This window comes from Xenopus laevis, chromosome 4L, assembly GCF_017654675.1.
Source record: "Xenopus laevis strain J_2021 chromosome 4L, Xenopus_laevis_v10.1, whole genome shotgun sequence".
Taxonomy (NCBI): Eukaryota; Metazoa; Chordata; class Amphibia; order Anura; family Pipidae; genus Xenopus; species Xenopus laevis.
In genome coordinates this window covers 72,016,746-72,033,508 of record NC_054377.1, presented here as the reverse complement: position 1 = coordinate 72,033,508, position 16,763 = coordinate 72,016,746, and the positions used below count along the sequence as shown (strand labels likewise).

Here is a 16,763-nt window from a genome sequence, read left to right as displayed (position 1 = left end):
TCAGATATGTTCCTATAAATTGCTGATGTCCTCATAAACATAGTACAGTACTGCTTTTTGCTGATGCAATCACACTAGAAAGTTTCCTTTGTAGTAGTGGCAGACATGATCAGAAATGACTGTTGTGTTTAAGTAGATAGGTACTGCTCCCAGGGGGACTGAATTCCAGAACTTAGTGATACAAAGCATAACAAATATTAGAATGAAATGAATTTTAAATGAAAGGATTTTATAACAGTTCTGCAAATACATTTTATGTACCTGTAAACATCAGCTGCTGCAGTTGGTATGACCCAATTGCTGTCACTATTGATGACTTCAGGAGGACAGTAAATATTTGCAGACTTTTTTTCCATTAATTCCTTAAATTCATCCCTTCTGTAAACCATCAAACCATGATCTAAAAATATGCAATTAAATGACGTGAATATATACTGTTTTACAGGTATGACATATACAATACTACAAAGAAGCAGTTCTTATTTCATTTGAAAAAGGCAAGAAACCATCAACATCAAAAAGTCTTTTAACACTTAATAGAGAACTGTGGTTGCCAAACAGTTTTCTCCAGTTTTCAGCAATATTTTATTTTATAAATACAAGAACATCTTTTGGACTCTCATTCTTATAAATAATCTTTAGTCAGAAATCAATCCAGTGCAGAAGAACGAGAGGAGGTACTTTAATTTCATAAAGATGTAGCAGCAACTGACAAGTAAGATGTTAAAATGTCTTAGGTGGCCTCAACAGATTCCCTTGTAAACATGGCTTACAAGTATGCCTGGATTAGAGTTTTGGAAACACTGTTCTAGAAGAGGAAAATAATTGTGACATTGTAGTTGTACTTAAAGGGGAACTATCGATAAAATTAAAATTCAATATAAGCTTCAGCATACCAAAATAAGAAAATTTCTAAATACAAGCAATTAAAAATTCTGTACCATTTCTGAAATAATCAAGTTCATCTTCACTAATCATTGACAGAGCCAATATATCTTATCCTTTTACCTAGAAGATGTGTTAGAGCTCACTCTTTTAAATTTACCAGAAATCCTGTCTCTCTACATGCAGAATTTGTGCAAAAGGCAGTTACTTTGTTAGATTTTGTTTGTACTGGAATCAGTTATTTGAATGATCTCTAATACATCTGCTAGGAAAGGAAGCCCCCCTCATAAGATATATAGGATCTAACTGTCAATGAATATCTGACAACCAACTGCTGCATGAAGAGTAGGGATGTAGCGAACGGCGGAAAAAATGTTCGCGAACTTGCGTCAAAAATTCGAACGGTTCGCGAACGTCACGAACCCCATAGACTTCAATGGGAAGGCGAATTTTAAAAGCTAGAAAAGACATTTCTGGCCAGAAAAATGATTTTAAAGTTGTTTAAAGGGTGCAACGACCTGGACAGTGGCATGCCAGAGGGGGATCAAGGGCAAAAATGTATCTGAAAAATACATTGTTGACACAGCGCTGCGTTTTGTGCTGTAAAGGGCAGAAATCACACTACGTCACTCAGGTGATGTTTCTGGACACGGAATGTGAAAAAGCTCACAAAGCTAGGTGGCACTTGGTTAAAGACTGGGCAAACAATGCCTGCAAGGGCAACGTATACAGTAGTGGATACGGAATATATTATTGCTGCTGTAAAAACATCACTCAGGTGATGTTTACGGACACGGAATTATTATTGTTATTTAGACAGAATGTGAAAAAGCTCACACAGCTAGGTGGCACTTGCATACCTCCCAACTGTCCCTCTTTTGACCACTCAACCCCCTGTCCCTCTTTTGTACTGGAAAGTCCCTCTTTTCTCTGCACTGAACAGCCAGAAAAAAAACAGTTTCTAACTTAATTAGCTTTTGGCAGAGAGCTCAGAACAGCTAACAGGTGCAAATAAGATACTTTGTAACAATTTTGACTCTGGTTGGTGCTGTTAGTGGTGAACTACTAGGAGGAGCAGCACACCAGTCCCTCTTTTCTCTGAACTGAACAGCCAGAAAAAAAACAGTTTCTAACTTAATTAGCTTTTGGCAGAGAGCTCAGAACAGCTAACAGGTGCAAATAAGATACTTTGTAACAATTTTGACTCTGGTTGGTGCTGGTGGTGGTGAACTACTAGGAGGAGCAGCACACCAGTCCCACTCCCCAACACAGCTAGACTAATAGCACTGGGCTCTTATAGTAGCAAAGTAAAAAAACAAAAAAGAAAATAAAAGCAGTCCTTACAAGGACTATTGGGTTATTACAGCAGTCAGCAGATGAGATCAGAAGCAGTGCCCACAGCAGCTACATACAGAGCACTGCAGTAGAAGGTAGATTACTAGTCAGCAAAGCTAACTAACCTAAACTCACTGTCCCTCAAATCCCTGCAGAGTTCTGTCCCTACAATACAGAGCAGTATCAAGTAGATTACTAGCCAGCAAAGTTACTATCAACTGTCCCTCAAATCACTAAACAGCTCTCTCCCTACACTAGCTCTTCCAAGCACACACAGGCAGAATGAAAAAACGCTGCAGGGCTTCAGTTTATATATGGAAGGGGAGTGGTCCAGGGGGTGTGGGGGTGGTCCAGGAGGGAGAGCTTCCTGATTGGCTGCCATGTATCTGCTGGTCTGGGGTGAGAGGGCAAAAATAAGCGCCAGCTAAGGCGAACCCAAATTGGCGAACGTCGCGCGACGAACGCGAACATTCGGCGGACGCGAACGGTCGATGTTCGCGTGAATTAGTTTGCGGGCGAACAGTCCGCGACATCCCTAATGAAGAGAGAATGAAAAGAAACAATCAAAATCAAATAAGCTTGATCATTTCAGAAATAATGCAAAATTGTATTTAGAAAGTTCTTATTTCAGTATGCTAAAGATATTATTGACTCAGCATAGTTTCAAACATTTATATTATGTGAACTGGCCATAACCTTTCACTTCTCATAGTTTTCCTGTAGTGTTATTGTTCATTACCTTCAAAGCAGCTCATAATACCTGAGTTATTAAGGCCTGCACATTAGGGACCTGCGCTTCATGAATACAGTACTGCAAAATGCGGTTCTAGGGGGTCTATCGGAGCTAGAAGATGTAGTCACAACAGCATAACACCAAGGTTGTGCCACTGAGGCACTGATCTATAGCTTTCTACATGTTGTTCAAATACAACATCCAGCATCACCACAACCTTTATCTATTAAAGCATTTTCATTTTGGCCAGCTTTGCCATTCCCGTTATGTTGTATAAAATGAGTAGGTTTTTTTAGTGATACAAAACATAGATAGCTCTACCAGAAATTTTGCAAACCCATCGATCATCAATAATGCAGTTGCGTGAAGTTAATCTCCCATGATAGATTTTGTGGTGGTGAAGATATGCCATTCCACGAGCAATGTCTGTAGCGAATGATAATCTAAAAAACATAAAATTGAATTCCTGTGATCAAATATTTAGAGCCTACCACATTCTGCTACAAAGGTCAACAGGGCCATGCTCTGAGAGTATCTACTCTCAGACATTTTCAACCTACACAAGATGCTGAGCTGCCTCTAAGTTTAGCAAATGTAAGACTGACTGTCTTATATCAACCCCCCCCCCCGTCTGTAAACCCAACAGGTGCCAAAATGCATGTGTAAAAGCCCTTACCTCAAAACCTCAAGGATTTTCCATTCAAACTAGATGTTTAACATCTTTGCATTCATCTCATCAATGTAGTTCAAAAGTACAGTAAGGGGGTTATTTACTAAATTCCGAATGCAAAAATCCGACTTTTTTTAAAATTTATTAATACCCGAGGATGGAAAAGTCACAATCTGAAAATCCGGCATCTCAGACCTGTCGAGGTTGCATATAAGTCAATGGGAGAAGTCCCAATGATTTTTTGATGTGCGCTGGGTTTTTCAGGCAAAATTCTGAGTTTTCGGGTGAAAAATCGGAAATAACGTGAAAATCGGATGAAAAATCTGAAAAAAACTTGAAAATCTGATTTTTCACTTTTTTTTGGATTTTTTTCCAGCAAACAAAATTTCGGGAAAGTGTATTAATAAATAAGCCCAAAAAACCTGTGCAGATTTTTTCAGAAAATATTGAGATAAATTCAGACTTTGATAAATAACCCCCTAAGGGTAAGGGCATACCTGGCAATTTGGGGAGATTTAGTCGCCTGGCGACTAATCGCCTCTTCTTTGGGGAGACTAATCTCCCCAAACGGTTTCCTCGTGAGGCAACTTTGGGTGACTTCGGGAAAACTAAGTGCCGCGTGTGCCATGCCGCAGGCGATTTTTCATTCTAGCCGTCAGAAGACAGGGGGAAGCCGTTCGGGGAGATTAGCGCCCCAAAGGAATGGCGATTAGTCGCCAGGCAACTAAATCTCCCCGAATCACCAGGTGTGCCCTTTACCTATTCTGTTTCATTCATATCTACCTTTTGCTACTACTTATGGTGGCCTTATGTGTAACAATTAAAATCTTTCCTGGAAAAGATCTTTCCAGGAAAGATTGTTAGTTTCAACACACACGTTGAATCGTCAGATATCCAGGTTGAAACAAAAGAATTCTATCTGTATCTGATGATTCAGCACTAACAATGTGCCTTCAAAGGCGCCCAATCAATTTTTTCTGGCCAGCCCGATCAACGAGCCGATCAATATCAAAGTCTTCTGCTGATAACGGTCAGCGCATCTATCACCATACACGTACCGAATATATTGTACGAAATTTATTATCATGTTAGCCTCCTCCTTTGCATGTTCTCCAACAAAGACGTAAATCTAGGTCTAATATGGAACAATGAGGTCTTGTGCCACAAGTAAATCTAGATTGTCCAGATTTATATATTTCATATTTCTATATTTGAATTAAGAAAGGTATTAAACATTTAGCTCACCTAAATCCCCAGTTTAAAGGGACATCATCATTGAAAAGAACATCTGCAAGGCTTCCCTTGGGGCAATATTCTGTTATTATAAAAATATTCCCCTCCACAGATCCTCCAATAAATTTACATATGTTTGGATGGTCCAACTTTCTGCAGATTCAAAAAGGTATAGTTACAGTATTTTTCTAAAAATTCTAATTAATTAATGAAATTAAAACAAAGCCCTGAAACAAAACAGATCCTTCCGATCCTTTTATAAAACTGTTTGTCATATTAAGTGCTGCCTAACAACAAATCATTATCCAGCTTACAACCTGGCCAGTGCATTCTGTGGCATACTTTTTACGGACGTGGGAATAATTGCACAGATCAAAAGTGGGTAACCAGTATTGATGAGTAAGATTGCACATAGAGAGATCAAGATATGGTTCCAGTTGAGCACACTGCTGAGGACAGAAAACAAAAATGTCACTCTGCACACCAAGGAAATGTGCTTACTAATAACAAGTAGTATGACCTTCTCTGGAGCAATTTGAAGCTTCATGCACTGAAAAACCTATTGCAATGGTGTGCTATTATGCTTTGTTCACTGTAACCAACATTACTGAAGCCACTGTGGCATGGAATGTTGCAACCACTATACAATTGCTAGGGTCATTGTATTATAGAATTTTGGGGCCACTGTTTAATGAAATACTGGGGGTCACTATGGTATATAATGCAGTGGCCACTAAGTCACAAAAGTTTTAAAATGTTTTGGTTACTTTTCCACTTCAGACCACTGAGGTGTGTACTTAATCTCAAGCATTGAAGGGGGGCTAAAATGTTTGAAAACTTGTTCCTTACATTAAATCAAGAGTTGCCTCTCATTTAATTTGGTAAATGCAAAAGTACATTACTGCCGAGAGCTGTTAAGTCATACAGTGTGTATTGATATTTAGTGATGGGCGAATTAATTCGCCAGGCGCGAATTCGCAGCGAATTTGCGCGATTCGCCGCACGCGAATAAATCCGCGAAACGCCCGCGAAAATTTGCAGCAAAAATTTGCCGGTGTCAAAAAATTTTTTTTACGAAAAACGGACGCCGGCGTCAAAAACGGGACGCCGGCGACTTTTCGCGAATTTTTAGCCGTTTCGCGAATTTCGCGCGAAATTCACGAATTTTTCGGCGAAGCGAAACGGTGCAAATTCGCCCATCACTATTGATATTTGAAAGTGAAACAACTATGGTTCTGTATGTTGCTGAGAAACCACAGACTTACCGGACATGCTGAACTTCTTTTCTAACTGTTTTAGAAATGGTAAAGTTTTTCTTATATATTCTCTTAACAGCTACAATTCTTCCATCACTGCATTAAACAAACAAATGAAATTAAGATTTGTGGACTCTTTTGGTCTACAAAAATACAAACAGCCAGATTCAGTTAGATGAGAAAACGTTATTTTATGGTTTATCATGTGAAAACTTATGAGAGAGATTCAATTTGAGGGAAAAAAAAATCTTCCAAATCGGGTGCCATAGAAAATTGAGTTTTCATGTGATAAAAAGGTAGAAAAGCTTTTCTCGCTGAAATCTGGAGTTAGATAAGAAGATAAGCAAATTGAATCTGGCCCAAAGGGCTCTATCTATCTATCAGTCTATCTGCTTCCATCTATCTCTCTAACCTTAGGCTTCTATAAAGTTTTAATGTTTAAGGAACTGCGACAAGCAGTATAAACACACAGTAGATAAATAACCTAATACTCACTATATGCCTGTCTGCATGAAGTTGTCTGTAGATGAACCACATATAAATACAGTATTGGCAAACATTTCAGGTCGGTGGCTAGGTTGTGGGTTCTGATTATATTTTAGACTTAATGTACTGCCAAGTCCACAATGAAATGTGTCACCTATGGTACAGGGAAGCAAAGAAAAGTGTCCCTATTATTTTGGGCACGTGAGCTTGTGTTACTCATTGTGTTGTTTGTAAAAATGACTAATAAAATACCTGGTAAATCTTTCACTGTCAGAATCCAACTTTCATCCCAAAGCATCTTCTGCTTCTGATACTGAAACCACTTCATAATAATAGAAATATCAAATTTAATCAGGATTATTTCTTTTGGTATCATGGATTACTTTGAACAATAAACATAGTGAGAATACAGCATACAACATTTGAGAAAGTAAAGATCAGGTATAGAAACATTTACAGAGGGTTCTGTGGCTATGGCACTCAGGCACCATTTAGTTTTTATTTATTTACCATTGTTAACTCAGGGGACTAAGATGCATCTGCACAGATAACAGGTAAGGCATGCATTGTAAATGGTGGAAATGACTGTACTTCATGTAGATGTGGGACCAAGGTCCACCTGTTCCTCCAAGAGTACATTTGGGCAGTGTAAAATCTTCTATAGATATATAAGTGTACATGAAAGTAACCAATCGTGCAAACCTGGTTTGCACGATTGAAAACTATGATGGAGAAGGCAGCAACCTGTGTGATGCATCAGGGAAGTAGCTACAGTTGCCAAAAGCGCCTTTAATATGGAGCAATTTCTAAATGTTTGGTGCCAGGCTACTTTGAAATCTATGCAGTTTTCTCATTGCGCATGTGCCTTTTTAAAGACATAGACCATGAATGAAGGTTGAGACAGGCTGTGACAGGGAAGTCTAGTGCTATTACAAAGAAGCAGTATGTCAGGAACATCTTATGTGTCAGGAACAACTTATGTGCTGTGACACAATGCCTGATGGGCTGTGATAGAAGGCAGATGCTGTAACAAACAAGCATGATGTGCTGTAAGAAGTAAAGTTGAAGGGTGCATAACAAAGGCTGGAGAGAACTGTGACAGGAAGGGTTGATGTCATGTGATATAAAAAGGCTGGCGCTGTTTGCCCTTAAAAACATACAACTATATGCAATTTATAAGTACATAGAAGAAAAATGTTCACTTTATTTTAGGGTGAAGAGTGACCATCAATAGCAGTGTGCCTTGTGCTTATATATTCACTTTAGAAGATTTATAATACCTCTGTTACTAAGTCTATGAGATTGACATGGTTTTACGTAATAGCAGAAGTATATGTTGTTATATATTTTTTACAATTGATTTTTAATATCGGAGCTTGAGATATTGAACAAATACAAAAAAAAACACAGATTAATTAAAATACACCGAATACCACAAGTGCCAATATGAAGCCAGTGCAGAATAAAGCCAGGGGCAGGACAATAGCGATCTTTATGGACGATGGCATTGGGCAGGGACCGCAGTCAGCAGGACACAAGGCACAGTTTTCTTCTGGGCTACAGATGTGATCTCCACACACTGCAAAGAAGGACAAAAATATCAAAAACTGGTAAATTGCAATTTTGTATGGTTGTTGCAGATTTGCAGTGTGATTTAAGTATGCACCATATCAAGCGTTCCTTTAGGAATTTAACTACATCTGAAACCCACCCATTGCTTCTATTCACTGGAGTCACACTGAGCCAAAAAGTATTCTCCAGTGAATAGAATAACACATACTTACGTCAATATAAACACTGATGTGATAAATTTATGTTTATACACAATCAGCAAGTATACAAGGCACGTGACAGGAGACTACTGCATAAAGTGCAGTTCAAATGAAAGCCCAAATCTGACTATAAGGGGCAGATTTCTCAAAATGTGAGGTTAGAGCTTAATAAATTAAAACTCACCCATGTTCTGTTCATTCCTATGGGATTTTTAGAATTGTATTTTATCAATTTGTAAAAGTTAGAACTCACAATTTGAAAAATATGGTTCTAAAAATCGCATAGGAATGAATAGAACGTGGGTGAGTTTTTGTTTATTAAGCTTTAAACTCACATGTTGATAAATCTGCCCCTAAATACAGCAAGAATCCAAGGAGAATCTGATCACATTGGTTAACTAGTGATCTCCTGACTATATAAATAGTAGATGCAATGTATTGGTGATTTCTTTTTGTGGTTACTTACAATAGAAATTGTCAATAAGGTTGAGTAGAAAACAGTAGGGTTTTGATTTTGCTTGGAGCTGAACGTTATTTTTATTTCTCTGCATTTACTTTTACAGGTATGTTGTGATCTTTTATCCAGAATGCTTGGGACCAGGGTTTTTTCAGATAGTGTTTGTCTGTAATTTGAAACTTCATGCCTAAAGTCTACTAAAAATCATTTAAACATTAAATAAATCCAAAAAGGATTGTTTTCCCAGCAGAAAGTTTTATATCTTTGTTGGGATCAAGTAAAAGTTACTGATTTGTTATTACAGAGAAAAAGGAAATCATTTTAAAAATGTTTAATTATTTGCTTAAAATTGAGTCTATGGGAGATGGCCTTTCCATAATTCATCATTTTCTGAATAATGGGTTTCCCAATAACAGATACTATTCCTGTACTACAAAGAGCAGGAACACTAAAGGAACCAACCAGAAAATAGTAGGGTAGATTCTTGCAGATGTTTGTATTCAAGCTACATAAAGAAAATGTTTATACCGAGCTTTAGCTTTTAAGCTTTTAACACTATGACAGCCTTGAGCAAAGAAATACATAATTTTAATTGGTGGCATAAAATGAATCTAATCATGTGGCAGAAAGCATATATACATTTTTTATAGCAAAATGTAATAAAAAAAATTATCTTGTTATATATATATGATCTGAATTAAAGGTTACATTTTATGACAATGGTGTTGAACTATGTATGGCATGTGTTACATCTTGGTAAATACATGCAGTTCAATTTAATGAATCTTTGTAGTCACCACTAGGTGATGCTGCATACATACATACATGCATGATGCTGAGGTTCTGAAGACAGAGAAAAAAGCTGAGCTGACTAAATGGCAGTATTAAATCTAGACATAGTTGGAACAGAGCCAACCTTATGAACTGCAATAAGTCTGCAACATAATCTTTCCTGCTAATGAAAGTCTCTACATTGCCTGTACACAGTATATTTGCCTATTTCCTATTGTGTTACAAATATTGCAGCACCAAACTCCTAAACTCAGCAGCTGCTAAAATAAAATATTGTACACAAGCTGCAGAGCACTGCTCACACAACTGCAAGTGATGTAGAGGGCTCCAGGGAGTGCTCATAATCGAATGCTCACATTCTGTTCTCCTCCTTATCGATGCAGTGGAGCCAATAGAGTTTGGTGCGACTCCATTGCACAAGCACTTCTTCACCTAATTTTTGCAAGTAGCTTCTTGCCCCTTTCTTTGCTAATGAACCCTTCTAACTTTAATCCTGTAAAGCGCTATAGTAAAATTGTAACTTTGTGCTTTAGTTAAATGCCATTATTGATCTGTTTTATAGACAAGCACAACATTTAGCACAACATTTAGGGCTCTGCTGAACCCATTCCATTTGTCTATCTCTTTTTAAAACCTAGTCTTGTCTGTCCATAGTAATGGGGTTAATCTTGAGCAGACAACAACAGGCCAGCCAGATTTATTATGGCAGTGGTGATTATAGCAATTAGGAAGGTACAATACCTGTGCTGCTGAGAACAGTAGACTTTGCCTCTAAAGCAGCCTGAAAAAGACCAACTTTGATGTGAGCAATCAGAGACGTCACACCCAGGTGGACCAATACAACCTGAAATTACACAGCCATTGTATAATTAAAGACATATAATGCATTGGATTGCTCACAAAGAGCTTCATTCATTCTTGCAAATAACTGTCAGGACTTGCTCAGAGTTTTGTGGTCCTGAAGAGTAGTAATCCTGAATAAAAGATAGGGTTTTGTCATGATAACACAGTTGTAATGCTGGCCCTGCAAATGATCACACTTACAAATATAGGTTTGTCACGGCCTAGAAAATGGGCACCAAAGTCTGCAGTGATGTATGCCTCATTCAGGTGCAACAAGCTCATAAATACCTGTGCACACTCATTATTTATTGTTATTTATTATTATTAGTTTTGTGTCAATGATAGGAGAAGGATTTAGGCCTGAATTTGTAATTGTGCCAAGTATATGTATTTTCTGTGTTACAGTATATTCCTGGAATGAAAATATTTCACCCAGTAATCCTTACCTTGCTAGTCCAGTTGTACTGGGTCATTTTTCCTGCCTGAGAGACTGTGTGAGTAACAATCTTGCCATCGTCAGGGATCCAAGGTCCACAGATCCCACGCTGAGTCTGCAATGTAAGACAGATCATAGGTTATATGTTTGCATGTTCCAGCTGTGCTCTTGCCTTTCAGTAAACAAAGGCATTTAGGATTGTAACTATTTAATAACAGGGGTATTTGTAGGCTTTTGTCCCCATCTATTATTGGCTCTACAAGAATCCATGAATGCAATGTTTGCAAAATGTCAGCAATAACAGATACAGATTACATTAACTATGTGCTATATATTGTTTTCAGCAATATGTTACAACCCTCCAGGTAGCACTATCCTTTGGTGTTATTCATAACAATCCTCAGTTTCTCTTTTCAGAAATATGCATGCAATATTCCTTCTAGACCCTGTGCTTGTGTACTAAACCACTCATTTCGAGGCCAGATGACACAACGAATTGTGCTGTGCAAAAAGAAATTTGTGTGAAAACAAAAGGGGTTAGGTAATAAAGGACACTTTGTTTGACCAGGTGCAGTAACTTGAAGCAAGCAATCATCAGGTAGCATTTACTTGTCATTTGTTTGCTTTAAATGTGCACAAATAATATTTTTGGGAACTTGACCAAACAAATAATTAGATGGCACATTGGTACCAAGTGACATCTGATTGAATAAAGATGAAGTGGAAAGAGGCAACATATGCATAGATTTAGATGATCCATTTGTTTGTTTAAGCAAATGAACCTAGGATCCCACTGGACTGCAGCTGGTCAGTCAGGACTGAGAATTTGATCTCCAGATGGGTGCTACTTTCATCTAGGTGAGCAACCGATGTTGTGGGTATGGATGCACCGAATCCAGGATTCGGTTCGGGATCCTTCTGCCCGCCGAACCGAATCTGAATGCTAATTTTTTTCACAAAACAAGGAAGTAAAAAATGTTCTACCCTTCCCACCCCTAATTTGCATATGCAAATTAGGATTCAAATTCAGTTTCAGATAATTCAGCCCTCAAGCTAACTGTTGACTGTAGGGGCTGCGCATATCAGATCTAGATCAGATTTCAAAGTGATAGTTTGGGGCCAATACATGGACCAATAGTCTGCTGACATAGTCAAGTTTAGACTCATACCTGTGTATGAGTGCCTTTATTCATACCCCTAATATTTTGTCTTTGAAGGATAGTCCTGAAAAAATTACATAATTATTACTAACATATTTATAAAGCTCCAACATATTATTATCAATTTGCAGTGCTGTATGAATAACAAGCCTTTAAGAAGGAGGGAAACATTGGTTTAGAAATTTAAAATGTTTTGTTTGTTTCCTGTTCACAGACTGCTTAAGCTCACCCTATCAATTTCTCTAATATTCACTATACTGCAATTTACAACTAAGCCAGAAAGATAACACATTTATGGGTCTTGTATGGTTAAAAAAAGAGACTAGTGTTGCTTTGTACTGCCTGCTTCTACAGATTCATTCTCTTATTGCAACACCCAAATTCCCATTTTCCTTTGTTCTATAAACACTGTTTTGCTCTTCTGGAAACCGCAGCAGAAAGCATGGCAGTCTTTACAGACAAGTCGCTACATATCCAGACATCCAGTAAATCTCCTAATTTCAGGAATTCCCTTTATGGCTTTCTGTAGAAACAAATGAGTCAGGGTCGGTGCAGGTGGCAATATAAATTAATGTCTTTGTTTTGCATGGCAAACCTTAAGTCAACTGCTGAATGAGGTGTGGTATTGCATGTTTCACCTGCTGAAATGAAAACAAACATGTGATTTCCATACACTGTGATTAATGCCTGAATACTGTAACAGATATACTGTACCATAACATAGTGCCTCAAACTTCAGGATTCACAGCTGATCACCAATCATGAGTGAACTTTTTGCGTCAAGTTTTGCTGAGAAAATGATGCCCATAGACTCCAATGGGTGAAAAAAATTGTCATGCCTCAAAAGAATTTGGTCGCCTATGCATTTTCAAAATTTCACCCTTTTGTGAATTTTCGGCGAAGCAAGTCAGATTCAGTTAGATTCACCCATCACTGATCACCAGTAGGGCACTTGTTTAGGATTTTTAGGGGCAGATATATATGGGTATACATATAGGTCACCCTTTCATAAATATGTCTCTAAAAATCCTAAAAGAATGAAATGTGATCTGCTTCCGGGTTTTACGGATTGTGACCTAATCGGCAGGGCGGCACAGGTCTATAAATGACGGGAGGAAGCCAGGTGCGAACAGGGTCGGAGCAGGTCGAGTTTTTCTCAACCCACACATCACTAATTCACTCACATTATAGTAAATTTTATCAGGAACCAATTAACTTGCCTGGAGAGTCGGAGAAAACCAAAGTACCCAGAGGGTACCAACTCCTTGTAGTTAGTATCCAGGCCAAAATTATGACCCCAGCACTGCAAGGCAGAAGTATTACCCACTGAAGAATTTCCTTTTAATGAACTGTGATGAACTCTATATTGATACCGTATATACTTGAGTATAAGCCGAGTTTTTCAGCATCCAAAATGTGCTGAAAAAGTCTACCTTGGCTTATACTTGAGTCAGTGGGCAGTATCTGAGATTGAAGTCACTTTTAATCATTCCTATACCAACAGTTCACTTGGGGAGAGACTGCAATATCACACAGCGCCCTCTGTTGGTTATATGAAAGAATAACAGTGACTGCAATATCACACAGCGCCCTCTGTTGGTTATATGAAAGAATAACAGTGACTCCAATATCACACAGCATGCTCTGTTGGTTATATGAAGGATTAACAGTGATGGCAATATCACACAGCGCCCTCTGTTGGTTATACAAAAGAATAACAGTGATGGCAATATCACACAGCACCCTCTGCACATGGTAGTGGGACAGTGGGACAATGCACACAGTAATCCGTTTGGCAATTCTCTGTCACCATCAACTTTGCAAAGAAGTCCGGTTGATCACTGGGGGGGTCGCTATGGCGGAATGTGCGCTGCTGGGAGACAGGGCTGTAGTTGTGTCTAGGCTTATACTCGAGTCAATAAGTTTTCCCAGTTTTCGTAGGTAAAATTAGGTACCTCGGCTTATACTCGGGTTAGCTTATACTCGAGTATATACGGTACTTTAATATTGACTCCTTTCCAGCTGTAAAATACACAAATTTAAAGCCTAACATTGTGGTGCAGTGAAGCACATCATGGGTGTCACTTACATGGTAAGATTGTTGTTTTAAAAAACATAAGGCCAATTTACTAACTGCTGTACTAAGGAGCTGCAAAATTAAAAATTCAGTGCAGAACACTTGCAGGGATACATAATGCAACCCACATGTGTTTTGTAGTCACAGCAAGGTGCAACATGCAAAGAACAAGGTGCTTAAACAGGGTTCTTATCACCCATTTTTTGCACCTGACACATTTTGGTAAATTAGGCCTTTTAAGTCCTGAAATATTTAATAAATAACCAATTTATTTTTTGTGTTTTTTGATGGCAACATAATTTTTAATATCTTTGTTTCATATTGGCTCACACTAAGAGCCGTTGACCTGTTTATTATAAGCTGCTCAATATTGAAGATAGACTTGTCAAATTTGCAGCACAGCAATAACCCATAATTACTAATGAGCAATTTAGGGCAAATTTGGGTAGACCTCTCTTCACCACAGTGCTCAACTGCTCTCTATTTGCTTGTATAGGATTTTGAAGGACATATTTATTAAAGGGTGAACCCTAGACTAAAGCCTGGTTGCTCAGTATTACTGTAAATGTGCACCTTTATTTGTGAATGATGCCTGGAATAAGGTTGCAGTGATAGGTTATCTGAACACCATATCTGAAACAATATTGTGACCACATTTTTTGAAAACCCTATACATGTTTTTAATCACTAATGACTTTCCATGTACGTATAATTTGTTTCTTTTCAAAGTACATTTCATTGCATTGTGGTTATATATCTTGTAAGTAAACAAGAAATGTTGTGGTTTATTATCAGGAATATAATGTAATCAGCAAACACTTCTTGGTCACATAATGCACCTGTAATTTTTCATTGTTGCAATTTTGTAGAAAGCCACATTGGACACTAGACCTTCCAGTGTTTAATGCTGGATCTTTCTCACTTTGGTTGTGAGAAAGATCCAGCAAAAAAGCTATATTGTGATGATGTTGGCTGATGATCTTTTATTGACAATTTCTTATGCCTCTTAATCCTGTATCAGTATTTTTTTTTATTTGTATCTATTCTCTTGGCCTCACATAGGCCTTCTTTCTCAGGTCAATAATTATCTATCTTCCAAATAAACCTGAATCAATAAAAGCTGAACATAGAAATAGTGGCATTATCCTAAATAATTTTTTTCTCAGTCTTAGCTAGTTCCTTGTCTCCATCTTCATAATTTTCTGTGTTTGCTTTTACATAAACTTCGGTCATTTATTCCCTTACTAGCAAAATTCATTAATCCTTCCACTCTATACCTTGTTAAAGGAAAACTATACCCCCCAAACAATGTAGGTCTCTATAAAAAGATATTGCATAAAACAGCTCATATGTAAAATCCTGCTTCATGTAAATAAACCATTTTCATAATAATATACTTTTCTAGTAGTATGTGCCATTGGGTAATCATAAATAGAAAATTGCCATTTTAAAAAATAAGGGCCGCCCCCTGGGATCGTAGGATTCACTGTACTCACAAACATACCAACAAACCATACATGTTAGGTCACATGAGCCAATTAACAGACAGAGTTGTGTCTTTTGCTTCCACACTTCTTCCTGTTACAGTTAGAGTTGAAGTATTTCTGGTCAGGTGATCTCTGAGGCAGCACAGAAACCATCACGAAATGGTGGCTCAAGGTGAGAGATGTAAAAGGGCAAGATTTACTTAAATATATATTCCAGTTTGGTAAGATTCTTTAATATGCCACTTAATATGATATGAACTATCTGTTGCTTAAGTGTTCATTTTGGGGGTATAGTTTTCCTTTAAGGAATTATAATCAAAGATGATTAACTTTCATTGTATCTATACAGTATTGGTAAAAGGTTGTAAGTTGAGATCCTCAAATCTCTGCTAGTAGCTAATGGTTGTTCCTGTACTTTATGTGTTATACAGCATTTTTTGCAGGTGCGTGTTTGTGATAAGGCCACAAAGCCTGAGGCCCCTAGGGCAATACATTCTTAGGGGTGGCATGCCGCCCAGCCACATCTATATTTCCTGGTTCCTACAGGACACCTAAAGCAAAGTTACAGGTGAAGCAGCGGAGCCAACCGGAATAGGTGAGATAATGTGCACGTTCATGTGCATTGCACATGTGCATTGGGGGTGCAGAAGTTGGCCGGCCTAGGGGCTCTTCATTTGTAAATCCAACACTGATTTTATATGGAAATTACAATTTGTTGTGTGCGATGGCTTCAGAATTTGTGAGCGTGAGCACAAGCACACAGCTTAGAGGAAACATTGGCCACTTGGTATTGTATTATAAATATATATTTGTGTTTGCATGATTTTAAGCAAGTCTTACTACATCGTATATAAGTTCTCACTTGTATATAAGTACTCCCCCTATTGTCTCCTAACAGTATTCAGTTTTTTTTTTGTTTTTTTAAAGGTTATGTTTTATTTGTTTTAAAAAACATTACAAAAAAGAAAAAATTATAGTAATATATCAATAAACATGTGTACAGTTAAAACATGCGACACTGGTCCTGAATTATTTGCTCTCAAATGTTGCAGTTTAGATTGAGGTTTAATTAACATCATAAACAAGGAAAAGATTGAGCTCAATTCAGTATAAGTGTTCCACCCCACTGCAAGCTTCAAAC

General features: G+C 37.8%; 1 protein-coding gene across 1 annotated transcript in view; it reads right to left on the bottom strand.

The window, feature by feature from the left end:
• LOC108713520 (atrial natriuretic peptide receptor 1) overlaps window positions 1-16,763 on the bottom strand; it is a 44,945-nt gene that overhangs the window by 18,280 nt on the left and 9,902 nt on the right. The window contains exons 5-13 of the mRNA XM_041591046.1: window positions 10,909-11,013; window positions 10,361-10,463; window positions 8,032-8,177; window positions 6,851-6,920; window positions 6,608-6,752; window positions 6,122-6,208; window positions 4,869-5,009; window positions 3,256-3,396; window positions 262-462 (exon numbers count right to left, since the gene is read on the bottom strand). Coding sequence (XP_041446980.1) covers window positions 262-462; window positions 3,256-3,396; window positions 4,869-5,009; window positions 6,122-6,208; window positions 6,608-6,752; window positions 6,851-6,920; window positions 8,032-8,177; window positions 10,361-10,463; window positions 10,909-11,013 — 1,139 coding nt within the window. The remainder of the gene's footprint in view (window positions 1-261; window positions 463-3,255; window positions 3,397-4,868; window positions 5,010-6,121; window positions 6,209-6,607; window positions 6,753-6,850; window positions 6,921-8,031; window positions 8,178-10,360; window positions 10,464-10,908; window positions 11,014-16,763) is intronic.